Source organism: Spea bombifrons, chromosome 1, assembly GCF_027358695.1.
Source record: "Spea bombifrons isolate aSpeBom1 chromosome 1, aSpeBom1.2.pri, whole genome shotgun sequence".
NCBI lineage: Eukaryota > Metazoa > Chordata > Amphibia > Anura > Pelobatidae > Spea > Spea bombifrons.
In genome coordinates, this window is record NC_071087.1 from 134,980,723 (window position 1) to 135,008,224 (window position 27,502).

Sequence of the window (27,502 nt, forward strand, 5' to 3'; positions counted from 1 at the left end):
TATTATATATATATTACACACACAACCTTTTATATGTGCTGCCAGTTGACACACTCCATTAAACTTACTTTTGCAATTGGAGTCTACTTGTACACTTGCCTCAAAATGTTGCTTGCCATCTTTCAGAGGATTGACTACATTCTCCACCTTGCACAATAATATTTGGCTTCACAAAATGTGTGTGCTATAGGAAGCTCTAATCCCTTGTTAGCACATTCAGACTCCAAACTCTCAATTTATATAAATGCTATTTTAAAGTTCTTCCCAGAAGAGTGTTATACTCATTAATCTTACATTTGTATATGAAGGACGGGTGCCTAAAGTAAAGAACTGTATGTTGACATTAGGTGTCAGCAAGAAAAGCACTCAACTTGTTTCCAGGTGCGGGGGTTTTGTTGGTGATAATTTACATGGCTTTATAGATCACCAAGGTGAGTAAGTAAACTTAAATAGTGCCCACTGCAACAAGAATGCTCTGGATAAAGTGTTGTTTCTCAACAGCCACCTACCAAATAGTAATCAAACTGGACAAAAAAAAACAAACAAAAGAAAACCAAAAAACAAACAAAAAACCCCACATTTTATTAATAAATCTTTTTGGATATACATAGCTTTTGTACATCATATGTGCTTTACCACTCTTTGATCTACATGCAGCATGAAAGTTATACTTTTAAGAAAAAAAGTATTTATTATTCATGAAAATGAACTTGAAATTTCAGTGCTGATGTACAGAAGAGGATAGCTCTGAGGGTGGGAGGTCAGGGGAAGAAGCGATGTGCCCTGCTTGTAAAACAAGCAAACATTGCAATTACAAAACACATAAGGAAATAAAACAGGTATGTTTTATAATAAAGCACTTTTCATATAATTTAACACACACAAACTCTGATTAAAAAGGGTCTGCAGGTTCAGCCAGGTTTCTTGAAGAGAAGCAGATAATGTTGAAACTTCTTCGACCAGCCTTGGTTCAGATGAAATGAACCTCAGATGGAGCTGAAATGCATACAAAGAACTAGATGAATTCAAGGCAATAGATACTTGTGATGCACCGAAAACAGATTTGGCGCTACATTTGTGCGTTCAGTAAACTAGAGGAATGCATGTAGGGTGAACATTTCATCTCACCAAACTGATTGGGGTTTATTCACTAAAGTTGTGATTTTAACTGCCTTCCTTCACTATTCGTTCAAAAAGGTTTGGAGATTCATAACGTATGGTGAAGTCAAACTACACCTTACGTGTCAATCCTCCCTTTAGTAAATACAGCCCATTATGAAAGGTCAATCCTCACTGAACTTCTATTGAAGGAACTGAGCTAGTCATGAATAATGCATCATTAAATGAGGTGATAACTTGATAAAGACCTCATTGTGAGGTCAAAACGTTGTTGTCCTTCTCCCTCAATAAACCTGCCTGAGTGGAACCCTTGAGTGCCTGGAGCACAGCTAAGCACCTGAGTTCCTGTGGTGTGTGTGCAGATTCCTGATTCTGGTGACTCATTAAATGAGGTGGTCATCTCTGAAATGGACCATAACGTCAAAAATGCTTGAGATGACTGTAGCTATAATTTTGGGTACTTCAAATGCCTTAATCACAAGCAGTGCATTTACATAAACAGTACATAAGGACAATGGGAGACACACCTGCCACGTACAGTCTAGGCACCATTTATTAAAGCAAGTACAGATTAGCACACTTGAGAAACAGCTTCAAACATTTATGTCTAGGTGCTACTTTCAAACAGTTACCTTCAGGAACAAAGCGAGGTATGCCTGGGCCAACTCAAAGTCTCTTTTTGTAGCCAACATGCTTCCAATCATCTTTAAGAAGCTTTGCATCACCTCTACGGAACCACCGCCCTCTGGCACTAGATTTCTTAACTCTGCATCAATAGCAGAAGGTCCCATTTCTTTTATTGTTTTTAATGGAATGTCATCTGTCAATAATAAAAAGGAAATAATTGTACAACTTAATAGCAGAACATTTAATATTTGGATATGTTGTCTGCAAAGTACACCAGTACACTAAAATGACAACTAGAACCAAGTACCGTAATAAAGCACAGCTGGGTTATGGCATTGATTGATACATTTTGCACAACCACAATAGAAACCAATGACATTTTCTGCAAGGACTTTGAAGCAGTAATGCACAAGCTAAAGAGTTTAAATCATGACCATAAAAACCCATCCCTCCTCCACAAAAACACATTCGAGTAACAGGGACATTATTACAGAGCTGCAACCAGTGACAATTTTCATGAAAAATTAAAAATGAGGACTTTGCGTAAAATTACAATGAAGCCACTTTAAATGCATACGATAGCGGCATCCCCATATATTTTAGCTCTGGAGCTGCAGTATTTTAACAAGAGAGATCTTTTCTTTTGAAAGTACTGACAGGTACAGAATACTCCCCAATTACTTTAATACACCTTTATGGTTTGTGAGAAATGATAAGAAAGCTGGACACTTACAGTTTTGATTTTCAATAGCTTCTTGCAACTGGACACAAAACAGAGACTTCTGTTCAAGAACTCCAAGATTCACTATTTTAGACTAAAACGCAACAGGCAAAAAATGTATGAAGATGATTAGACAAATGTACAGAAGTTTCTTATTTTTTTTTTCTTTAAGACATGCTATTCATTGGGATGCAACAATGACGTCCGGGTAGAGGCTCTACAGGGCTGCTTAGCACCTTCCACAATCTGGCAATTACTGTGTTGAACATGACAGAGTACCAAAAGACTCTAGGAACTCCAACTCCCAATTTGAGACACAGTCATTGGGGAAAATGTACTTGGAGGGTGCTACTAATGAGTATACAAATGTTCAGAAGAGCCAGATAAAAGTATTCATTTTGTTTTCTATTTTGTTTGTACAGAACCCAATTCATCTCCGTACGGTCACCAAAGTAATAATTTTCTGCAGTGAAACATGAGTAGTGAGCCACATTATCTTTGGCATGTTCAGAACTAAAATAAAATGTTTTTTATACTTTTAGTTTAATAAAAGGTATGTGTCAAAACAAAAAATATTTTGTTTTACCATCTTATGTGTTTATATAGAAAAATCTTGCAGCCCCTACCTTTTGCGAGTCATCCTGTGCATTAGAGGCAAAGCGAGGAACAAGCCCAGGAAGCGTTGGGATGAAAAATGGAGCAGATTTGGGCAATTTAGGAGGCTCCTTTGGCTTATTTCGCCTCTAAAAAGAAGTAAAAAAAAAAAAAAGTGTTTGATTATTTAACAGATTGCTTTAACTAGAACACATGGTTATATGTTAAACAGAAAATATATAATATGAATATACACATAATGTACGTAAAGAACAAATACATACTGTATATAAAACAATAGCTCTTAAGAAATTGTATTCAATAAATGGAAGAATATAGTAAACCGTGTAATTTTAAAATGAAAATCTGTTTATTACTGAACATTATATCCACTACCAAATATGAAACTTCATCACAATTTGTCAATATCTGTTCTCAGGAACCACCAACAGTGCACATTTTCTGTTCCTCCTTTATTAAATACGGAAGGTGCTTTAATTGGTACGTCACGTTACAGATAAGGACGACATATTACCTTGATGACGTCAAGGTTCAGAAGATTCTTCCATCTCGACTCAGGCAATAAAGATAATGTTACCAATTGCTCTCCCAGTTGTTCTGGAGACTCGTATTCCATCATGTCATCACTACAGCCTTCTATTTCAGGTAGAGTGTCTTCATCTGTTATGAAAATATTTTTTAAAAGTAATCAAAAAAAAACCAAAACAACTACACTACCTGTAACAAGACATTCAACAAACTAATGCTTGTGTCTGATCGCTTAACCTCAACAAGGAAGGGTAAAAATCCTAATGCAGAAGTTTATGAAACTTATAGCTGTGTGATGCATCAAATGATGCTCTGATAACAAATATTAGCGAAACCTAAAACACCTCCTTAAATTCACCTCGTACGTAGAAAAAAAAAGTAATACATTTTGCAGATATGTTAAAATAGTTTGGAAAAGTGTGCATTTTATTTATATAACTAAAGACAGGGGTGAGAAAATTATAGTTTAATCTTCTACTATTAAAAAGCTTATAAAATTAAAATGATGAAATGTCATCCAATACCACTCTGGCTGCGAGGTTGTTCGGTCTTATGTTTCATTAATGCAACAATGTCTCTTACCTTCAATTTCATCAGTCATACCAGGGAGCATAACTGCTGTCGGCTCATAATTTGCAGGAAGTGGACGCAAAGAGATCATAGAAAACAAGGATTTATTTGACCTGAAATTTAAATATTTACACAACGTGTAAATCATCTCATAAAATCATACTTACATGTTAACATAAACCTTTGAGTATCAGAAGAGAAAGAATATTTGACAGTCATGGAGATTACAAGAGTGCCAAGCCTCAACAAGTACGCTATATGGACAAATGTGGGACACCAACGCGGACTTTCATGACATTGCATTCTAACTAGACATTAATATACCGCAGGTCCCCCCTTTTGCAGCTATAACAGCTTCCACTATTCTGAGAAGGCTTCCCCCAAGATCCAACCATGTCTTTATGGACCTTGCTTTGTGCAGTCATGCTGGAATAGAAAAAGGCCTTCCACAAACTATTCAAACAAAGTTTTAAGCATAGCATTGTCCAAAATGTATTGGTATGCTGAAGCATTAAGATTTCCCTTCACTAGAAGTAAGGGGCCCAACTCCTGAAAAACAGCTCAATGAGCTTTATCCCTCCTCCACTAAACTTTACAGTTGGCAAACCAGAAAGTTGGAAGCATTGTCCAAAATTACTTGGTATGCCGAAAGGGACATGGTTGGATGAGTTTGGTGTGTAAGAACTTGACTGATGCACATGAAGTCCTGACCTCCACCGCATCGGACACCTTTAGGATGAACTGGAACAGAGATGGTGAGCCATGCCTTCTTCTCCAACATTGGGGTCTGACCTCACAAATGCTCTACTGAATGAACGGGCAAAAATCTCCACAGAAAAAAACCTCCCAGAAGAGTAGAAGAATATATTCTATGTATTCAGAATGCAATGTCATCAAAGTCCGTGTTGATGTAATGGTCAGATGTCCCAATACCTTTGTCCATTCAGGGTAAGTCCCAAATATTTAAGATGTTTTGCTTTTCTACGCATGTTCAATTAAAACTGCGGCGCAAATACCGCTCAGTATGTCCTTACAATCTAGTCACAGAGTCACCATGGTTTAAAATTGGGAAAGATCACAATCTATAAAATAAATAGGTGGGGGGAAATACATGAAATCATCGATTTGCTTGAAAATGCCAAACATAAAAAGCTTGCTAATCACAATTTAACATGCAACTAATATTTAGACATTAATGCCATTTTCAATTTGCTTGATAGACAGCTAATGTTCTCATTAAACATTTGCCTTATGTTACACTGATTTAAACATCAGCTAAAGTAAAATGAATTGCCTAAATTGTATTCATAGAATGCCAAACAGGTGAAAGAAAATAAACTAACCACAAATAAATGCCAAGATCATCAACATGGGCTGTTGCCAAGAAATCCCCTGTAGGCGACATGCTGAGGCTCACTGCAGCTGAATCGAACAGGAAGCAGTCTATGAGGCTGAGGAAATGGCACAAAATGTTAACACACACTTTAATGTCAATACAATGACAATATACAATAAGCTGCTCTCTGAACACCGAATAGCTTTCACCGTGTTTAGAGAGGGTGATGTCTCTATTCAAGCACAACTAAAAACAAACTCAAACATAAGTCACCCCTAACCTCCCAAATTATTCCAATACATTTTCTTTGAAGCTATGAAAACATATAAAGAGATCGGAGAACATCTGTTTTATCTTTCTTTTTTATCTTGTTACAATTGTAATCCACCATCAAACATATTCTGGAGCTTCAAATCACACACATCCAGAAGTTCTTTTCCCTATGTCCCAGTAAAAAGTAGTGCCCTATGAAGCTTTGTTTTCTGAATTGCTTTAAATTGGCTAATTCAGAACGTTCAAGTCTGCCAGAAGAGCTGACCATGCCAGAGGGACAAGTCAGCACTGCAGGAGCTCGTTACAACTCTGCACCCTTTGCACCACAATCAGATCTGAAGGACTTTGAAGATGAGTTTGGCCAAAAAAAAATAAAAAATTATAAAATGGGTATATGTATGTTAAGAGGAGGGGACTGGTCACAAGGTCCTTTGCATGTTTTTTTTTTTAATACATAATTTACTGATTCAACTGAGTTTGTGATTTGAGCTTCAAATGTGAAGTTTACTGGGCCCTAGTAAAAACATCTACAAATAAAATGAACTTCAAATGAAAACTTGCCATCCTGATGGAAGGTCCCACACTTTAATGGTACAGTCCATTGAGGTAGTCATCAACCATCGCCCATCAGGGCTAAATGTCTTTAAAAGAAAAACAGATCACGTCAGAACAAAATACAACTGTTTCCGTAAATAAATCCAAAATTAAAAACATTTACCATATCGTTGATCTTTCCATTGTGGCCTGTGAATTTTCTCACAATTTTTCTTGTTTCAATATCTAAAACGTTAATGCCAAAATCATCCAAGGCAATGGCCAGCATACCACTGTAAAAATATAAAAATACAAAGGATATCAAATTCTTAATGTTCTGAAAAGCAAAACAAAAATTAAAACATATGAAAGACCATCTTTCCAAAAACTCAGAAACCGTATGAAAATCTTAGATATGAAAAGAGGCAGAAAGTCTACGTGGAATCGTATATTCTTTGAAATAGAGTACCTTTATTTTCCAAACTGTCAAATTTAAGATTACTATTTTGATTATTAAATATAGTTGTCAAAATACTCAAAACAAAAAAAAAAGAAAAAAAAAAAGAAAAAAAACAGTATTTGTTTACCAGTGCCACAGACCTGCTTGCCACATTATCACATGAGATTAACTCTTTATTTGCTATTAGTTGAACCATGTAATGTTTTTTCACAAATAATAAAACTTCAGTTATTCAGAAGAATAGACACCTTTGCCTTGAAGCGATATTTTCATCATTTTATTATGTTTTTGTGAAATGTTTTAAGATTACTTAGTAGGAATATGGATAAAGTAAAATTATTCAGATGAGTTGCCCCTTAAAAAAACAAACATTTTAGTAGCAGGACTCTCTTACCTTTCCCTATGTAGCAGAATAGATGTTGGAGAACTGAGACTTATTGTCTGGATTAATTCTTTAGTCTTGAACTTCCAAAACTTTATCAATTTGTCACTGCCTGCAGTGATGGTCATTTGGTTTAATCCATCCACGACAACACCCCGCACTGATCCTTCATGAGCTGTACCCATGGGAAAACAAACAGAAAGTCTTGATGCCGGGCAAGGAACATTAGAGCCTACTAGTCACAAGTAAACAAGGCTATTAGGAGTGGAAAGGGTAACTAAACCAATACTGTTTGCTATGCCAAAAACAAAATCATGTAAGTACACAAGACAAAGAAAGGAAGGTAGGGGAGAGAACAATCTTGGAAACAGAAAAAAAAATGCAATAGCAGCAATATTTTTTTTAGATCAGACCTTCAGAAACACTTACCTCTATCTTTGCCATAGTGCCCCCTGTGAATTGCGGATTGAATATTGTACACATCAACGTCACCCCGGGAAAGGCCAATCACAACAAAGTTGCCACAGCTTGTAATTTCAACAGCCTTACAAAAAAAACAACACAAGAAGAATAGTCATAAAGTCATCATGCAAACTCCATCCTTTAGCACGCTATTCTGCTAGAGAATGTTTTACACTTTCCTGCCGATTTCCCGTGTATTCTCAAACTAATTTCCTGCCGTTTCCAAACACAGATGTTAACTTAAACCTCTATTCCCTAAACCAGCAATCTGGCCATGAGATGAAGCTGCCTGTATATTGGTTTATCATTTGGCCTTATCCATACCTAGTAAACTTATTACTGGAAAGAATCATGGAGTGAAAATATATCATGGTGTCATAACAATAAACATATGCTTGTTCTAAAAAAGAGAAGCACGCAACTAATTAGAAGATGAAGTATCCACACTTCCCACTGACCTGCCCGAGGACGCTTAGTGGGACCAAAGCAAGAACAGAAAAGCAAAGCGACGGACCAACGGTGTGCCAAGCTCACGGGGGTATGCAAAAACGGTAACAAGTACTTACAGTTGCATGTATGCCACGGGGTGCTCCTTTATTTAGCTCTGGAGGCTTTAGCTTATGAGCTCCCATAGTAGACCTCACAAAGTTCCATGTTGTACATGCAAGGGAATTTTGATGGCAAGCAATGATTCCATCCCAATCACTCTGCCGTGCCACCTCTGTCCCAAAACAGAAACGTCATTTAAAAAAAAAAAAAAAAATAGCATGCAGGGTGTGCATCATCTGGCACAGCTGTAACAGACACTTATAATATTACACCATATTATATATACTGTTATATTAAGAATCTGTTTCCTAAAGGTGTAAAAAAAAACAAAAAAAAAAAAAAAACAGAACTTCTTGTAGGAGTTTCCAACAGGACACATTTCATTGAAATTGCTCTATAAGACCAATATTATGCCATAAAACTCAAATGAATTTACTCTGATTATGCAATCAATTCCATTCCCTGCTATTTCTTTTCCTGCCCTTGCAACCCAGACAGAACAATTTTCAAATTCGCAAAATAAGGGAGCGATAAGTAAATGGGAAGAATAAATATGCAGATTTATGACTGATGATCCAACTATAGTAACAGAAGGTGGACACATGATGTATACTAATATGTAATCATTACAGATTTATTTGGTCTAATACTACTGTAAAAATTTGGATTTAGGAAAGGTTTAAGGCATAGCTGAACACTAAACTTAATTTTCTGAAACTCCCTACCTTGTTCTGTCAGGCTCTACCCCCAAATTTATGCTAACTTTAAGCTCTCATCAAAAATCCATCCGTTCACAGAATCATAACCTATCCCACTAATACTTACAAATCTGCCTCTTTGAAGAGGAGAAAAAACCCCACAGCTGTTCTCCCTACCGACATCTTCTCCATATGACCCTCGGTACAATCAAATGCTCCTCACTTCCTAATAGATTGTAAGCTCATGAGTAGCTGATACTTCTGTATCAGTTTTGTATATTGTCAATTTTATTTTTCCGTATTGTTATAGTGCTATAAAATCTAAGTCTATAAATGACTTAAATAGTAAAGGACACTCCAAAATAATAGCCTGTAAATAAAGGAAATGTTAATACCCGATAATTCAGATTTATTTTGTACATGTACAATAAAGGAACTTGGCTGCTTAAAGAAATACATACCAGCAGCAAACGAAACAATAGGAGGCAGTCTTAAAGAATGGCAACGGAGTCCCAGCTTTTTGGATTTGGCTTTATCTACAGAACCTGTTAAAAACAATGCACATGAAATATGGACTCAGAGCTTGCAAATAAATCTCATAAGTTAATTTTAAGAATTCTTTGAAACTAAATATGAAGAGATATTCGTTACACTACTAAAATATATTATTCTGTTCTGATGTCAAGTAGGTTGGGAGTAGCCACAATGCCTTTCACAACTGCAATGTGACCCTTCGGAAAGCCCACTAGGCATATTTGAAGTTTTTAATCACTTTCCCAGCAGCGGAAGACAGCAGAGAAAAAACGCTAACCTGCATTGGTTAAAAACTTTTGTTTTCAAAAGTAGAAATTTACTCAACTTAGAAAGGTACACAATCATTTGTAATAAAAGAAAGGTGCATCTCCTAGTCACACTCAATTTTCATATTGATTGTAACAATAACATATTGAGTCTTACTGGAATTGCATTTACCATACAGGTGCATATTTGCTAGATTTTGTGTGTAACTACTTACATGAAATACTATTTTACAGGAACCAACTACATTTAAATCCAAAAAAAAAAAAAAAAAGTACCCTACTCATTCAATAGTTAAAATATGAGCTTCATTTAACAAAGACCTATCCAGAAATTACTTTTGCATGCCATAAAGCACAATAAAAGGGTTTCCGAGCATCAAAGCGGTACTCAAATATCACACTAATAGCATGTGTTTTTATTGGAGAGAATACATTTAATGTTCAGAAGGACCTAATATAGCCCACTAAGGATGTAAAGCCTATCAATCTGTACATATAACACCAAAAATAAGAACCAATACAGAGAGTAGGTACTGAACATACTAAAAGTCTAAGCTATTTTCAGAAACACTAAGTTTTGATACTCACCATGCCCCAGGCTTTTACTTAGTCTGTCATGAACTGTGGAAAATGAATGCAATGTTCCGTCCTGACCTGGAAAGAAAACAAGGCATGTTTATCGTTTGACTGTACGCAAATCAAATAACATGAACAACAAGCAAGGGAAACAGCTAACTGTGCAAACATCTTCACGTGGGTTTCATGGACCTTGGGTTACAACAGAGGCTCACCTGCACTGAGGACCATTTTACCATCATGTCCATGGTGTCTGATGAAAGTTGGTGGAGCACTGTGACCTACACGGAACCTCAGCAGACGTCCTTGTCCGCCAGGGCCATCAAATATCCAAACCTGTTTCGCAAAATACAGACAGAAGAATGCGTCAAACAAATGGTAATCAACTCCACTGTTCCATGGCAAATTTCTGAAAATAATTTACCATTTCCTAGGCACCATCTTAGTACTCTGTTCAGGTGCAGTGTCTCGGAGAATTAAATTCAGATTAGTGTAAGGTTAAAGAGGAACTCCCACTGTACTTTATTACTACCTTCACATTGAAGAGGAGTTTAAAAAATATATAGTTTTACTTAATATGTTTTCAGATGTCTGCCGATTAGTCATTGTGTATGTTCTATCACATGTCACAAAAACACACATGTACTCTTTACAATATTGACTTATGGCACAAAAATAACAAATAAAATACAGTATTCTGAATATTAAGCAGCCACACACTGCCTAATTAAAAAGTTTATGAAGGAAAGGGTTTCCTTGGACATGTTTAGCGTTGCCACAAATAGTCAGCTTTGTGTGGGTGTGAGCATGGAAAGACTGAAAACAGTGGTACTCCTCCAAGTCTGTAAAGAAACTTCATGAAATAAAATCTAGTTTTGTTCTATAATAACCTGCATTACTGTAGACAGTACCGTTTCTAATATTTGACTTGTTAAGGACTATGCACTTTTTACACCTATGGACTAAATGGTTTTTAGCACTTCTGCTATCTTGTTTGCTAGAATAATGTGATGCCCCCAACCAAAAGTCCAATAATGTGACTATCTTGTTTCCCACTGAAAGCTCATTAATTAATTCAACCTGCAGAAAAGGCTTACAATAGCATATTCAGATCCCTGCGCACATGTGAACTCAATACAATGTATATGCAAGCCACAAGCACAGAGGGAATAAGCTAATTACATGTATTTCCTGCTCAATCTACGCTATTACATTGCTCTTAAATAGCAGTGGATGGAAGAGAACATTTCAATGAAAGGAATATTTTATGTCTGTGGACAAATATTTCATGGGAAGTACACTAAATGTACTCATAAAATTACCCTTATTGCATTATCTGCTCCATTAGTGATAAGAAGAGGTTCTCCATGGACAAATGTCAGACCGGCAATAGCAGTGGCATGAGCATGCCTCATTTGATTCATCAGTTTTTTGTCTTCAAGGTCCCAAAGCCCAATGTGACCTAGAGGGCTTCCAGCTGCCATTACTGGATGACCATCTGCAACAAATGAAGAAAACCACGGCTAAGCTATAATGGATACAAATAGTATTGATGTTATTGCATAGAAATTCTATGCACACATATATTGTTATATTGTACAAATAGTATTTAGCATTAAAGCATTTTTTTAAATACTTCTGACAAACATTTTTGTGCCTTAAAATGTATTTTTTATCAAAATATTGGAGAGGACTAGATGTTTTATGTGCATTTGTACATACAGAAGAAAATAAAGAAGAGTGTTTGTAAAAATACATGAGAATAAAAATAAAACTTTAAACAATTAAAATGTCTAAAATATAAACCTGTGCGAAAAGATATTCCGGTAATGGGGCCCCAATCCTGCTGAAACGTCATTAAGGTTTCATCAAATTTTATGTTGTGCAAAATTATTTTGCCACTTGTCAGACCAACTGCCACTACATCCACAGCTGGTGCCTATAAAATAAAAAGCAAAGCTTATAAAAATTATATACACACACACACACCTTCTCTCTCAGGTCAGAAGCATAGAATGAGGCAGATAAGAATAATTTGGCCCATCTAGTCCTTAATCTTGTCTTAGATTCAGGATAACTTTATGCCTATGCCCTGCATTCTTTAAGTCCCACACTGTATTAGCATCTACCACTTATGATGGGAGGCTGTTCCATTTATCCATCACCCTATTACTAAAGTTAAACTTCCTTACTTTACATTTAGGCATCTGACCATTTAGTTTTAGATTCTTCTAACATTCCCCTTCCTCCTCTGAAATACACTTCCCTCTTGTACATCGTTTAATCTCTAAGTATTTACATGTTTTATGACAGGAAATTAAAATAAGTGGTAATGGGGATCAGAGGCGAGAACAATGTTGTTAAGTATGGAAGTAAAAGACCAGGGACTAGTAGCTTTGACGTGCTTACTTGTTGAAGAACTGTGACACCTGACTCCCATCCTGGAAATGTAAACAGAAGTTTGCTAAAAGAAACAAAAAAGGGGATTTAAATTCTTGAGAGCAACAATAACTACATTCATCCTTTGAATTAAAGCGATTTCTTTGTAAATCAACTACTTATATGATCTCAGATTTATGCATAGTGGAAAAAAAAATTTAATTCTCCACGATTTTGATCAGTCTTCCTGCAATTACTTTGGCTTAACCTCATAACAAATAAGAGATCAAAATTTAATCTAATCATTCATGATTCAGTTGTTGTATCCAGGGCATTTCAGAACTTGCCCATAATAAAAACATAGCCCATGTCATAGTTTATATAAAAATATTAAAATTATATGAACAAATTCTACGTGTATCTTAAAAAAAATTAAAAAAAATCCATCCCCAAACACTAAATGTTTTGTTGTGTTGCGTTTTGTATCATGCACTTGTGAAGCTGCTTGCCGTTTTGCTTACTTGGTTTTTATATTCCATAGCTGAAGGCTCCCTTGTTGGCTGCCTAGAAGAATCTTATTCAAGTAGGTGCTGGGGTGCATTATTGCAGAAACAGTAAAGTTGGTCTTATCAAATTTGAGCTGTAGATATTCCTCTGTGGAGTAAAATATTAATGCACTCAATAGAACGTAATAAACTTCAAATTCTTACCTAGACAGCTCGTATGATCTTACACAGAGGAGATCAGAGTCAGGACATAGAGAACGTTTTTCTCTTTTCATAAAAAAGTGCTAAAAACTTATATTTCTATATAAATACAGTGATGTTTCCATGACATCATAAGGGGGTACTCTGTAGATACAATGCACGGGAGACTTGTAGACATATCACAAGCTTGTGAAATGTTTTGGATTTTACTTTTTTTATTAAAAAGTGAAGAATGTAAAGCAACATTCTGGCCTTCCAAAACACAAAAAGAAAGAATTCTTACCTGGGAATTCCTTTTCCTTGTCCATTTCCAGGTGGCACATGAGAAGAGAAGGCTCCGCCTACCAGGTAGGGCAGGAAATACTATAAAAAAAGGAGACCTCCCCCTTCCTCCCCAGTGTGGTTAAAAAGAAAGACTCAGGCAAATAATAGACAAGCAAAAGTAAATTTAATGGGTGGGAGTAAAAGTGTGCCACCTGGAAATGGACAAGGAAAAGGAATTCCCAGGTAAGAATTCTTTCTTTCCCTTGCCATTCCAGGTGGCACATGAGAAGATTTAGCGAGATAGGGAGGGAAGGATTCCAGTCTGCAGGACACAACGACCAAATTGAGACTCGTCAGAGAGATGAAGGTTCAGCCTGTAGTGCCTTACGAACGTATGAATCGACCTCCAGGTCGCTGCCTTGCAAATGAGAGACGGATTCACCCCGGAGAGTTCAGCCCAGGATGCCGAGACGGATCTGGTCGAGTGTGCCTTCAGGCCGGAGGGAGGCACTCTTCCCGCGGAGATGTAACATAAGGTGATTGCGTCCTTAAGCCAGCGGCTTATGGAAGCCCTGGACACTGCTCTGCCCCTGCGGGTCCCCGCAAAGGACAGGGAGAGTGCGTTGGATTTCTTCCAGGCAGATGTACGCGAGAGATAAGACAGGATACATCTCCGCAGGTCTAGCGAGTGGAGTTCCAACTCCATGGGATTCTTGGGATCCGGACATAACGTAGGTAAGACGATCTCCTGATCCGAAAGGAAAGGTGAGACAACTTTAGGGAGAAACTCCGGTGGTAAACGGAGGATAACGCAGTCCGGCAGAATCTTGAGAAAAGGTTCCACTCTGGAGAGAGCCTGGAGCTCACTCACCCTCCTAGCAGAAGCGAGTGCTACTAGAAGGACAACCTTGTAGGTGAGCAGCTTTAGAGAGGTATCCTCTAGAGGCTCAAAAGGAGATGTGGTGAGTTGGTGCAACACGAGGTTAAGGTCCCAAGGTGGAACCGACGGACGGAGCCTAGGGCGAAGTCTGCACATCCCCTTAGAAGATCTGGAGATCCAGGGATGGGAAGCCAGATTGGAGTCCAAGCAGTTGCTGAGAGCTGAGATCTGGACCTTGATAGTAGCAGGTAGTAACCCGTTATCAAAGCCGTCTTGTAAAAAGCCTCCACCTCATGGATGGGTGGAGAGGATACTTCGTGCCCATAGCACCAGGTGATGAACGTTTCCCAAACCTTCTGGTATTTAGCAGCCGTAGTTTTCTTGCGGCTGGAGAGAATCGTTTCCACTAACGATGAAGTTAATCCCCTTGAGGTCAGGATCTCCCTTCAGAAGCCATGTTGAGAGGTTGAGCCGGGAGGGATCTGGGTGGAGAACAGGGCCTTGAACGAGAATATCCCTCACCTGAGGAAGAAGCATGTGCTCGTCTACGGCCAGGTTGATAAGGTCCGAAAACCAGATTCTTCGAGGCCAGAAAGGAACAACCAGGATGACACTGAGGGATTTCTCGAATCTTCCGGAGCACTCTGGAAATAAGGGGAAGCCGAGGAAAAACATACGCGAGATCGAAATCCCAGGTCTGCGAGAGTGCTTCCAGGGCTCGGGGACGGCCGACTGGAGAGAGAGAAAAAGACTCCTGTACCTGTTCGGTTAGGTGCGTGGCCATCAGGTCTATCTGAGGAGTACCCCATTTCTCCGTGATGAAAGCGAAGACCCTTTGTGTAAGAACCATTCTCCCGGAAGTACTGAGTTCCTGCTGAGGTAATCCGCCTCCTGATTCAGTGAACCCTTGAGATGAACCGCGGAGAGAATGCAGAGACTGAACTCCGCCCATCGGCAGATCTGAGCGGTCAGGGTCTGCAGGCGCCTGCTTCTGGCGCCATCTTGTTTGGACAGATAGGCTACAACGGTGACGTTGTCTGAAAGGATCCTGATGGACCTGTGTCGCAGGATTGTAGACCAGAACCTTAGAGCCCTCCAGACCGCTAACAGAAATTTGATGTGCAGGTCTGATTCCCGAGGAGACCAAGTTCCCTGGGTAATATTGCTTCCCATAACAGCACCCCAGCCTCTCAAACTGGCGTCGGTGGAAATTACCACCCAGACTCTCGTCTGCCAAGAGAGCCCCTGTGAGAGATTCTGGCTGTCAGCCACCATCGGAGTGACTCCCGAACGAAGGGGGAAAGTTGGACGTTCTTGCGAAAGGACATCCTGGAGCGATCCCAGTGATCCAGCAGGAACTGTTGAGGAGGTCTTGCATGAGCAAGTGCCCAGGGAACCGCTGAGATGGAGGAGGTCATTAGGCCGAGCCAAGACATGATGGCTCTAATGGACACTGACTTGTTCGTTAGAACCGCTTGTGTGAATTCCCTCAATCTTGGGATCTTGTCCCGAGGGAGAAACGTCCTCTGTACGTGTGAATCGAGGATCATTCCCAGAAAGGTACGACGTCTGTTTGGAAGTAACTGTGACTTGAGTCTGTGTACTAGCCATCCTAGGTCGTGGAGGGTCCTAAGAAAAAAACTCCAGATGGGACTGGAGCAAAGTTGCTGAGACCGCTACGAGGAGCCAATCGTCCAGATATGGGACCACCTTTATGCCTTTTTGCCTCAGGAAGGCCACGACCACCGACATGAGCTTCGTGAAGATCCGAGGTGCTGAAGCAATTCCAAACGGAAGAGCCCGAAACTGAAAATGTCGAATCACTTGAGGTAATGGAACCGCCAGACGGAGGAATCTTGGTGGTCTCTTCTGATGGGAACATGTAAATAAGCATCCCGCAGATCTATGGTGACCATGAAGTCCCCTGAAGAAATGATCTCTGTGGCCGACTTCAGGGATTCCATCCGGAACCTGTTGTATCTGATACAGGTTTTCACCACCTGTAGGGTGATTATTAGCCTGAATTTCCCAGATGGCTTTGGACAAAGACTTGGGAGTAGGTTCCCTCTCCTATCTCTTGATGAGGAACCGGGACCAGAGCTCTTCGAGAATAAAGTTGTTGAGTGTGGAGAAGAAACCCGATCTTTTCCAAGGATCTGCAGGGGGCATGGACAGCAGGAATTTCCGGGCAGGTAGGTGAGTAAGCTCCAGAGCATAGCCTTGTTCTATGATGCGAAGGACCCAGGGGTCTGAGGTGATCTCTTCCCAGACATGAATGAAACCGGTCAACCTGCCCTCTACCTGAAGCCTGCTGGCGTCAGAACCTTCCTGCTTTACTGTCCCTGCCTCTTCCTCTTCCTCTCTGGAATCTCCCTCTTGCGTAGGGTTTACCCCGAAAGGACTGGTAGTCCTGATTGGAGGTTCAGGGCCTGTAGGACTCTCTCTCTCTTGGAGCTCTGTAATAACTCGATCTGAAACGAGGTGGTCCTGTCCTCTGAGGTAACCAGTGCTTGTCCCCCGTGGTGGATTCTAGGATCGTGTCGAGATCGCTGCCGAAGAGGTGGCTCCCCTGGAACGGAATGCTGCACAGCTTGTGTTTAGTGGCATTATCAGCAGACCATGACTTAAGCCAGAGTGCTCGCCTAGAAACCGCTGAAAGCGCAGTGGCTTTAGCAGACGTACGGACTGATTCAATGGAGGCATCGGAGATGAAATCAACTGCTAAGCAGGTGTCGGACAGGTTGCTAGCGACCTGCTTAGTCTCTCGAATAGCTGCAAAGTCTTCCACCGCCTGTTGGAGCCAGATTTTAATGGCTCTAGAAGTTGACGCCATAGCAAACGCTGGACGAAATTCGCCGCTGCTGCTTCAGAAGACCTTTTGGCAGACCTCAGCCCTCTGGTCCATGGGGTCTTTGAAATGGGCCGCGTCTACCAACGGAATGGCAATTTTTTTTTTTTTTTTTTTTTTGTGGCCTTGGTTACTGCGGTGTCGACTTTCGGGACTTCCCAGGCCTCAGAATTCTAATTATCGAAAGGAAAAAGCTTCTTGGTTCTCAAGGATGTGAAGAATCTCCTGTCAGGAAATTTCCACTGCTCAGTGATAATGGCAGAAAGAGAATCGTGGACTGGAAAGGTCTGCGGTTTCCTAGAGTGACCCTGAAAAGGATCTGGTTTTGCAACTGGTATGTCTTCCTGTAGATTCAGAGTAGAGTTTCCCTGTTTCTGTAGTCATATTCAAAAAGGAGCCGAATAATCTTCCGGGTTATCCGGGAGGTAATTTGGTGGACCCTGCTGGTAAGGTTGTTGCAGGGGTGCCTGAGAGGGGCTTGCCATGGCTCGAAAACAGTCAAAGGTAGACTGAAGTTCCCCCTTCAACCAGGAGGTAAATTCCGTTGTGGAAACTTCTTTAGGCCGAGAGCAGGAGTTGCACGTTTTGACCGGAGGGTCATGCAGGGTCTTTGCAGGATGAACAGGCTTGTGTTTTGACTTTCCCACAGATTTCCTATGTGGGGAGGCTTCAGGAGGGATATCCTGATTTTTATCTGACATGACTGAGGAGAAGAAACACAAGCTGTAACTGTAGAAAACAATGGCATAGGCAACGTAAAACTTCTTCCAAGCAAAGAGGGCAACACCTACTTGAAATGGCAGTAGACAATCCTCAGGCACGGGCAGGCACAATAGCAGAGAGGTAGATGCAAAACTACAGCACAGAAACCAACAGCAAGGAAAGATCTTACCCATTCTGGCGTTGTATACAGAGGCATTTAGGTGCCCAGGGCCGGAAACCTCACATCCGGAAATTCCCAGCCAATTGACCTCTCGTGACCCCGGGTCGCTGCACCGAAAGTGAAGCCGATTGGAGATCTGAACGTGTGCCGAGAAAACCGGCACAGCCGGTTAGAGATCTCCTCCTGCCGTGCCATACTCTGAGGATTCCCCGGGACGGAGTGAACCGGAGCCCGGGGATATACATCCCAGTGAGCCCCCTGGGCTGTGGGCAGAGCCGAACGAGGACTGAGCCTCGTGTGCGTTGCCGCGATACACGCGGAGTTGCAGCCTCCGAGGCTGCCGCACGAACCCTGGATCCACACGGGACCGCTGCCGGGTATCAGAAAAGGACGCCCCCCCGGGGCTCCGAGAAAACAAAAAAAGGAAGGAAAGGTAAGCTTCAGCCTAACCGCTACCTGAGTAGGGCAGGAAACAACACTGGGGAGGAAGGGGGAGGTCTCCTTTTTTTATAGTATTTCCTGCCCTACCTGGTAGGCGGAGCCTTCTCTTCTCATGTGCCACCTGGAATGGCAAGGGAAAAATGACATGTGTGAGAAAGCACTATACCTGGAACTAAAAAAAAAAAAAATATCGGGATTTTGGGGGGCAGGCACTACTGTGAAGGAAAAACTACAAAATATTGTTCATCTTCAACTGTTGTCCATTAATATATGAGCGCTAATTAATATTTGCATTGAACACATACTTGGTAACAATGGCAAAACAACTCCAGTTTCTACAGATATGAAAATTCTTGATCATGAAATGGCGGGGGAAAAAAACACCCCACTGAATTTCAACTTTGGAGAATATAGCAATACCCCACCAAATGATAGCATAGTATTTAAATCCACTTGGACAGCACTGTCACAGATGTTTCTCAGTATTAACAATATAATACTTATTTCTTACCTTCTGATTGCGTATCCCAAATTATAAGAGTGTTACTTGTGTCTATCGAGACAACATGATCTCCAAAGGGCAGGACTAGGTGAATTTCAGCTTCATGACCCTTGTAGGTGTGAACCACCTGAACACAGCAGCAAGTTAATAAGAGTATTACACAAAAAGGATTAAATACCACATGTGTTAATCAGATTCATACAGGACATTGAGACCTTTATTAATACTTAATATTTAATAATTATGCAATTACTGACTATTTAAAGCAAAGGGATAAAAGAAAAAAAAAACACTTAGTATCACTACTCATACCAACAGTGTGGAATTTTCACAGCATGCTCATAAAGGGTAACCCCATGTGTATTTGTTGACATGCATTACATAAAGAAAAAAATGCATACATACCTCTTTGTTCCTCGCAAATGCTCGAAGAATATTTCCATGTGAAGCAAACACAAGCATTCTGTCTGCAGCAAGACAGTTAATACTTTCTGGTAGTGCATTGCCTGAAAACACACAAAAAGATGCACTGAACATGAAAACTATCAAGATTGGGTAAAATAACAAACATGAAATGTTCGTGTACATGCACAAGGTTCTGCATGGTTATGTTAAATAAAAAAAAACTATACTGAAAAGATATGTTTCCAGTCTACGTATTTTGAAATTCTATTATACGGCTACAAACTCTTAAAAAGGCACCAGATCAATAAATAAAGAGTGAACTTTTTGCTATGATAATTGCAGTTGGCTGGAGCTGCAGTAACACGCATATCATTCACCAGATACAATTTCTGGTTTGTAGTTTCTGAATCTGTTTTCTTATTACACAAAAGGAAGTGTTTACTTGTTTTAGCCAAGGCAGGTCAAGCACACGGTAAGATTTTTATTCTTCTTTGGAGAATAAAGAGGGGTCCCGGAGGGTATAAAAGCAGCTAACTCATTGGAATGAGAGAAACCCAAACTTGTATTCACAGGGCATTGCATAATTAAATATAGTTAAGCCATTTTAAACTATAACTCAATCTGTAGAAGTACATTTTTTCCACAAGTTAGCGTTTAATATGTATTTATGGTGTTACTTAGACTCAACCCTAACTATCGCTGCTTTTTTACAACAGAAAATGGGATGTAGTTAAAACAACCTTTTATTGCCGAATGTGTTTTTTCCTCGAAAGCACCAACACAATTTGGAGAGTACCTAATGGTTTTGTAGATCAAAAGCCCAGCAAGTAGAAACTATGTCTTGAAAAGGACAAGTGGGTCTAGTGTGCCATTTAGCCACAGCAATGAAGAAAGAATATATAATTATTTTATAAGTACTTTAACATGCTTATTTAAGCTATTAGGAAAAAATAAGCACACCACCGCGCCTCCCGTCTGCAATCCCACTTTGTTAACCACTTTTTGCTGCTTGAAGCAGCCAATCAGTGGAAGGAAAGTTCAAATGGGAATGTTTGATGCGCATGCATGCAAGGTGGGCTCATTAAAGACTCTGGAGCTCTCATGTAGGTTGGTGCAGCCAACACTCTTTTGCAAACAAATCTCCAGTAGGTGGAAGGGAAGAGAATCATAGGGAATTAAATAATTCTGGACAATCAATCCATACATTTGCAAGAGAGAACAATAAGGGGACACTCAACTACGCATTTAGGCGTCACACAAAAAATACTTAACAGTTAAGAATATTAAGAATATACTCACTGACAGCAACCTGCCCAAGCTTATTCACCTACAAGTAATGCAAAGAGGAGAATGTTAGAGAAAACCTTCACGTTAATGAATATGACAGCAAGAGTTGAAACCTTGATAACTGACACAAAATTTCTTATTGCCAAAGAAAAAGGAAAATACTCTTGAAAAGTTAGTTTTCCATGATTAAACTTTCAGAGAAAAGAACATAATGAAAGATCGCTTTTCACTTTGCTTACAGAATTCACACAACACGTGCATTGAGTTTTAATTCAATGTCATTACATTTTATTATAGCAACAATGTTCCTGGTGCTGTCCAACAAGGTTATACATCAAACACTCGCACCCTTTCAGCCTTGTGTGTGAAATGAAATGGTTAAACAATACTCTTATTTTTTTCTTTTTTATTCTTCTAAGCATTGAGACGTAAGACAGGCAGATACACACAGCATCTACTAATTCATCGGAAAAGTCTCAGGCAATCTTTCCAGCGCATGGAACCGGAGAACTGACTTCCCAATTATCGTTGGAAGCGTGAAATTATAATATTGCAATACAAGGAATGCGTTAAGTCCGAGCTGAAGCTGCTCCTTAGGAACTTACATTATATGTGAGAAAGCTATTCCCCACCGCGGTCACCAGGTAGAACTCCTTGTGCTTCTTGTGGTATCTCACCACATGGGGGATGTGATTGCTGTATATGCCTACGGATCGATAGCCGGTAAATAGCACGCTCCCTCGGCGCCCCTTCTCTGCAGCCATGTTCCCGGCCGTGGATCCGATCAACAGCAGCGATTCCCCCCGGTACACTCAAATAAATCTCCAAACACGTGGGGACAGCACAGCAAGTCCACAACACTTCGCAGGGTTCACGGGAAGCACTTCCGGGTGGCACGCATACGCGTGTGTGCAACAGACATCTCTGCACCGGGATTGTTTCCCGATCCCGAGTTCCGCTTTTGGATTTGTGATTTGTCACTTCAACGCCAGCGTAGTAACGATTCGTATGGTAATAAGATTTCTATAAGTCATGTAAACCCGTTCAGGTTTAACACCATGGTTGCCCTAAAGGACCAAAGGAGGTTTTGTGTTTTAGCCATCGTTTGGTATGAAAAATATCTAAAAACGTGGGTAAAATTAGAGGAAAAAAGGCACAATTTCAACGGTTTCACCTATAAAAACTATATATATAACCAGTGCAAGCGGGGGGAAAAAATGTATTTCGTTATTTTCCTGTTTTTGGAAACACCATTTATTTGCCATTTCACAGGGTTTCTAAACATGCTTTAAAAAAAAAATACCGTAATAATGATGTGGTATGCTCGGATTTGGCCTCAATAACAGATCAAAAACAGAAAAACTGCTAAACAAAAGTATATATTTTTGAAAGTTGATGTCCTAGTTTTACTGGGAGCATTTTAAAACTTTTTATTTAACCATTTTAGTGCCAAACTGTTTTAAAAATTGCAGTAAAACACATTTTTGGCACTGCAGGTTAAAAATTGGAACATGCGCATTGCAGTTTTCAAACATGGTATTTTGACAGATCAGATTGCTGGGTCCAGGTCTGAGACACAGTAGAGGTCCCACATGTCAATTTAACCCCATAAAACTATATCTTCCCTAAAAGCACATCCATTGAAGATTTTAAAGACACTCTACTTACCTTTCTAGGTGGCCCACAGCAACCATCTTTCCTAGGGGTCTTAATTATGAATTTGGCTTGATGCCTCTTATTTGATTTTATTTTAAATTATATGTTGAATTTTTTATTTTTATGATAAATTGTTATTCTTTTTTCTTTCAGATTCAGCTTCTCTATGTATTTTTTTATTTGTTCTACATGTGCTGATGTCATCCTACACTAGTTTTAGACCCATATATTTCACATGATTCCATCACACTTTAATAGCACTGTATCATTTTAAAGTATTTTTTGCAAAATCTCTCTTCTCTCTTTTTTAACTGTTTTTTTTTTTAAATAAAATTCATTACTGAATTTGTTGCACCTTGAGTACTTTTTCGGTGACCTCTATTATCGATGCACTTTACTACCTCTGCTTTATCAGAGACTATGTTCTTGCGCATGCGTGTAATGTGCTCGCGCATGCGCGGAACATCACCACGATTTAGCGCTGACAAATAGCCTGGTACTGACATATAAGGCCATCCATAATACTGCTCCTCCGTACATTTCTGACCTTATTAGCAAATACTCTCCTACTCGATCCCTACATTCCTCCCATGGGCTAAGGCTCTCCTCCTCACTCATCACCTCTTCCTTTTCCCGTCTACAAGATTTCACTCGAGCTGCCCCATATCTCTGGAATCTACTCCCAAGGAACCTTCAGCATTCACCCTCCCTCCCGACATTCAAGAAACATCTAAAAACCCACAGAGAAGCATACCATCTTAGCTGTTAGAACATCCTTGTCATCGATACTCCCACCACACTACCTCTCACCCTTTCTCTGTGCCTTATGTTTGTCACCCCATTTCCCTCTAGATTGTAAGCATGCGAGCAGGGCTCTCTCCACCAAATGTATCGGTTTGTCTTAGTCTGTCAATTCTTGTCTTGTCATATCCCTTGAATTTATGTATTGTATTAAGCGCTGCGTAAACTGTTGGCGCTATATAAATAAAAGATAATAATAATAATAATGTTCTGCGTAAATAGTTGCGCTCATAATATATCTGTGACGTTCAAGTGTTTCTCAATTCTCCTTTGATCTGAGTCTGATCATAGAGGGGAAGAAAACAAGAAGCAAAATGGCATAGTATCTTACATGTAAATAATGAAGACAAAATGATTGCACTTACACACAGATGGGCTCACTGGAATTGATGTTCCGCTGTTTGAAGTTAGAAGACCACTCGTTCCACAGGTGAGGTTTAGTGCTTCCCCTGTCTGCCTCCTGTACTCCAGATAAAAAAGAATTTATTTATCAATAAACTAGAACATGGCATTTACAGCAATTGGGTCTATTCACTGAGTTTATTGCACTTGGATGCCCTTGTATGTCAACACTGGCATATTCACAAAGAAAACAAACAATTTGTAAGAGCTTGTGACTTTAAAGTAAATATTCTATTTCCTGATCAGGGGTTCAACGTTCATTCGTACCTTACAGGAAACACGGACCCAAGGTCGGATTAACTGTGGAGCATGTGGAGCAATTGATCTAGGGTCCATAACTCTGATCTCTCCCACGCAACATGCAGCAATTACTCTTCCTTGCTGACACTGCCCGCTGAGAGGTGATGTGTTTTCCAGGCTTTACAGACCATAAGGGACATACAGAAAGAAATATATATATTACTGTGTATGTATATTGTGACAAACTCTGTTAGCTGAGGGGCATAAATGTCACTTTTCAGGATCCTAAGCACAGTCTTCTTAGGCAATAAGTCTCAGGAACACAGATTTTGCACCAAACTGGATTTTTTTGGCAAATGCACAAATCAAACACCCCAAAACAAAATCATAAAAGAAAATCCTAGCTCCCATTGGAGCCCTCTGGGTATACTTTGCTGGTCCAGACTGAGCAGCCTAAACACCCACTAACTACATCTCCCGGCCAGACCCAGCTAGGCCAGGCTCTGGAAACCCCCTAGACAGCGCACACAAGTCCAGGGAGGTAATGACACACTTGTCTTCAAGGCTTCTCCTTGCCCTGGGAGCACAGAGAGATTTCTCAACCTTCCTCAGTCTCTCTCTGATTGTCAGGCTCCAGAGGTCTCTAAGATCTCATAGGAATCTTGGACTTGATCCTGCAGAGTAGCTGGCATGGATTTTCCAGTGTGTGTGCACTCACAAGATTTTGCAATTAAATATATAAGTAGCAGGGCCGATTTAAGCAGTGGGGAAAGTGGGCATTTGCCCAGGGCCCGCTGCTGTGGGGGGACCACCATGAAGGTGAGAAAAGGGGGACAGGGTAGATAGTGAGAAAGGAGGGTAGCAAGAATATTGAAATAAATAAATAGTAAGAATAAGTGAGATAAAGAAGGAAATAATGTATGGATGCATTGTGTGAAGAATTGTGTGAGAGAATGAATTAATGTGAGTATGAATTGTGTGAGTGCGTGAGAGTATGAATTGTGTATATGAATTGTGTGAATGAGTGAGATAATGAATTAATGTGTGTATGAATTGTGTGAATGAGTGAGAGTATGAATTAATGTGTGTATGAATTGTCTGAATGAGTGAGAGTATGAATTAACGTGTGGCTGAATGGTGTGAATGAGTGAAAGAATCAATGAATTTGTGAGAATGCATTAATGAATATGTATACATGATTTGTGTGAAAGAGTGAGAGAATAAATAATTGTGTGATTTCATTGTGCGAATGAAAGTGTGAATTAGTGAGTGACTGTAAAAGTGTTTGTGTGTATCATAGATGTATAATTGATTTGTGGAAAAGCAAAGATGGCAAAAGCAGGGTGTTTAAGCCTTGGGGACCAGGATTGCACAGGCAGGGTGTTTATCGGACAAAGATGGCACAGGTAGCGTGTTTATGGGACAAAGATGACACATGGCAGGCTGTTTGGGGACAAAGATGTCATACGCTGGGCTGTTTGGGGACAAAGATGGCACATCCTATGTGTTTAATTTGGATGCTGGTTAGGTTCTATGTGGGCAGTATGGATGCCAAGGCTGACCTTTGGGATGTGCAACCTGTGATCTATGCCTGTAATTTAGGAGGTTTTATCTATACCTTCAAAAGCTGTGTTTTTGTGTTATTCTGTTGATCTATATCTGATATGCTATGTTTCCATACTTACATTATTTACGTATACCTGCAAATACAGGGTTTGTGTATCTTATTCAGTTGATCAATACCTGCAGTGCTGTTTATTTGATAATTTCAGTGCTGAGTTTACATGTGGTTTCCAGTTGCTATACCTGCAATGCTGGGTTTCCATACATTATTTATGTCTTATTCAGATGATCTATACATGCACATGCTGTTTACATGCGTTGTTTTTTTGATCTATACCTCAACTACAGGGGAGTAAGAGGTGTGGCTTAGTGAATGAGGGGACAAAGAGACTCTGGGGATGATTACGAGGAAGAGGACCTCTCAATGTCACAGTGTCACAGTAGGGTACAATTTTTTGTATGTATGTATTGGCAGCAGGGGCTAATATTAATATACATTGGCAGCAGGGGCTAATATTAAACATAAACATATTAAACCTTTAAAATAAAAAGGTGAGTTTGATCCATATACCAACATTATAACATTGAGAAGTCATGAATACAGAGATTTCAAACAGTAACTGAGCATCAACAACAAGCAACATATCCTTCTAATCATAAGATAGTGGCTACAAGAAGTTTAACTAGGGACCCCAACATTGTGATAAAAGCTAGGAATTGTCATGTTGAATTATTCCGACTACAAGGAGGAGCTCTTAAAGCAGCTGGCTGATTTTAAGGTATATTGGAGAGTGAGATTCCACTAATGAATCCTATCTATATTACAAAGTGCAACGTATTAAAAGATTACAATTACCATAGAATGTGGTTTGGCTTGTCACAATGGACATCACCAGATTATATACAATTATACCGCATCAAGAAGGCTTTCTTTTTGTGACATCTTGGAGGCATATATTACATACAAGGATCCTCTAATGTAATATATATATCTTTATTATCTAATTTCTTTAAATTTGAGTGTTTTTTCAAATATCCAGAACATTAATGAGGGGAAGCCATACTAATATGTACATGCATGATTATGAGCAAGACTTTATGTGGATGTTATGCTATATTTTATTGTAGGTTTGTGGGTGACATTTTCCTAATTTGGACCGCGAGTAAACATGATCTTGAATATGGCATCTTCATTAAATCGTTTAGACACTCCTTGTCATGGACCGGGTTAGCAGGTATAATAGCAGTCCAGGTGCAGGGGATACGAGGGGCTCTGTCTGTACCCCACGATGCATGATGGCTTGGGGTTGTTACAGACAGGCACAGGAAATAAACCACAGGCAGAAGATGCTGATAATAGTTGTATTGCAGATGATGGTACAACAACATATAAACACGGCAGGAAGCCCTCTGGATGGGGCACACACACGGCAGGAAGCCCTCTGGATGGGGCACACACACGGCAGGAAGCAGTGGCGGAACTACCGGGGTCGCATGGGTCGCGACTGCGACCGGGCCCCGGCGGCAGGGGGGCCCAAGCCAAGGGGCAGACCTCGAGGTGCGGCCCGCGTAAGATCTTACGCGAGCCGCACCTCAAGCCCTGCTACTTGTGGGAGGGTCTTCTGGACTGCACAGAGGAAGCGGAGTTCACGTGACATCCTACTTCCTCTGTGCATTAGCAGAGAAGGCAGAGGGAGGCCGCGCCCCCTGCTGAAGTCTGTGAGCGGCATCGAGGAGCTGCAGTGCAGGTAAGGGGGTGGGGAGGGTGTTTGAATGAGTGTGTGTGATTGAGGGAATGAATCTGTGAATGAATGATTATATGAATAAATGAGTGTGTGTGTGTGTGTGATAGAATGGATGTGTAAGTGCTGGAACCTAGGCATGATGGGACTGTGATTGCTGTTAGCAATCACACTCCTATCATGCCAAGTCAGCCAGTACATGCTGAAACCTGGCCAGCTGCCCCCCTTGTGTAGTGATGCTGCCAGCAGTAT

The 27,502-nt window shown here is 40.1% G+C and overlaps 1 protein-coding gene across 1 annotated transcript; it reads right to left on the reverse strand.

The window, feature by feature from the left end:
• Positions 1-562: 562 nt before the first annotated feature.
• On the reverse strand, positions 563-21,706 carry WDR36 (WD repeat domain 36). The gene is made up of 23 exons (XM_053474354.1): positions 21,452-21,706; positions 20,859-20,886; positions 19,560-19,660; positions 19,164-19,281; positions 13,151-13,283; positions 12,660-12,714; positions 12,057-12,189; positions 11,573-11,748; positions 10,466-10,586; positions 10,263-10,328; positions 9,336-9,419; positions 8,194-8,348; positions 7,595-7,709; positions 7,178-7,340; positions 6,508-6,616; positions 6,351-6,430; positions 5,524-5,631; positions 4,193-4,293; positions 3,597-3,742; positions 3,094-3,210; positions 2,480-2,561; positions 1,752-1,939; positions 563-996 (listed from the first exon to the last, which is right to left on the reverse strand). Exons 1-23 carry the CDS (start codon positions 21,608-21,610, stop codon positions 847-849), a joined length of 2,688 nt encoding a protein of 895 aa, XP_053330329.1. The 5' UTR covers positions 21,611-21,706; the 3' UTR covers positions 563-846.
• Positions 21,707-27,502: the final 5,796 nt, after the last annotated feature.

What these genes read in the sequence shown, in the direction of transcription:
- WDR36 (XM_053474354.1), bottom strand. Translation starts at nt 21,610, where the DNA reads ATGGCTGCAGAGAAGGGGCGCCGAGGGAGCGTGCTATTTACCGGCTAT. An exon ending in GCTTGGGCAGGTTGCTGTCA is followed by an intron (nt 19,661 to 20,858) that starts GTGAGTATATTC and finishes GTGTGTTTTCAG; the next exon opens with GCAATGCACTACCAGAAAGT. An exon ending in AGCTATTGAAAATCAAAACT is followed by an intron (nt 1,940 to 2,479) that starts GTAAGTGTCCAG and finishes TATTATTGACAG; the next exon opens with ATGACATTCCATTAAAAACA.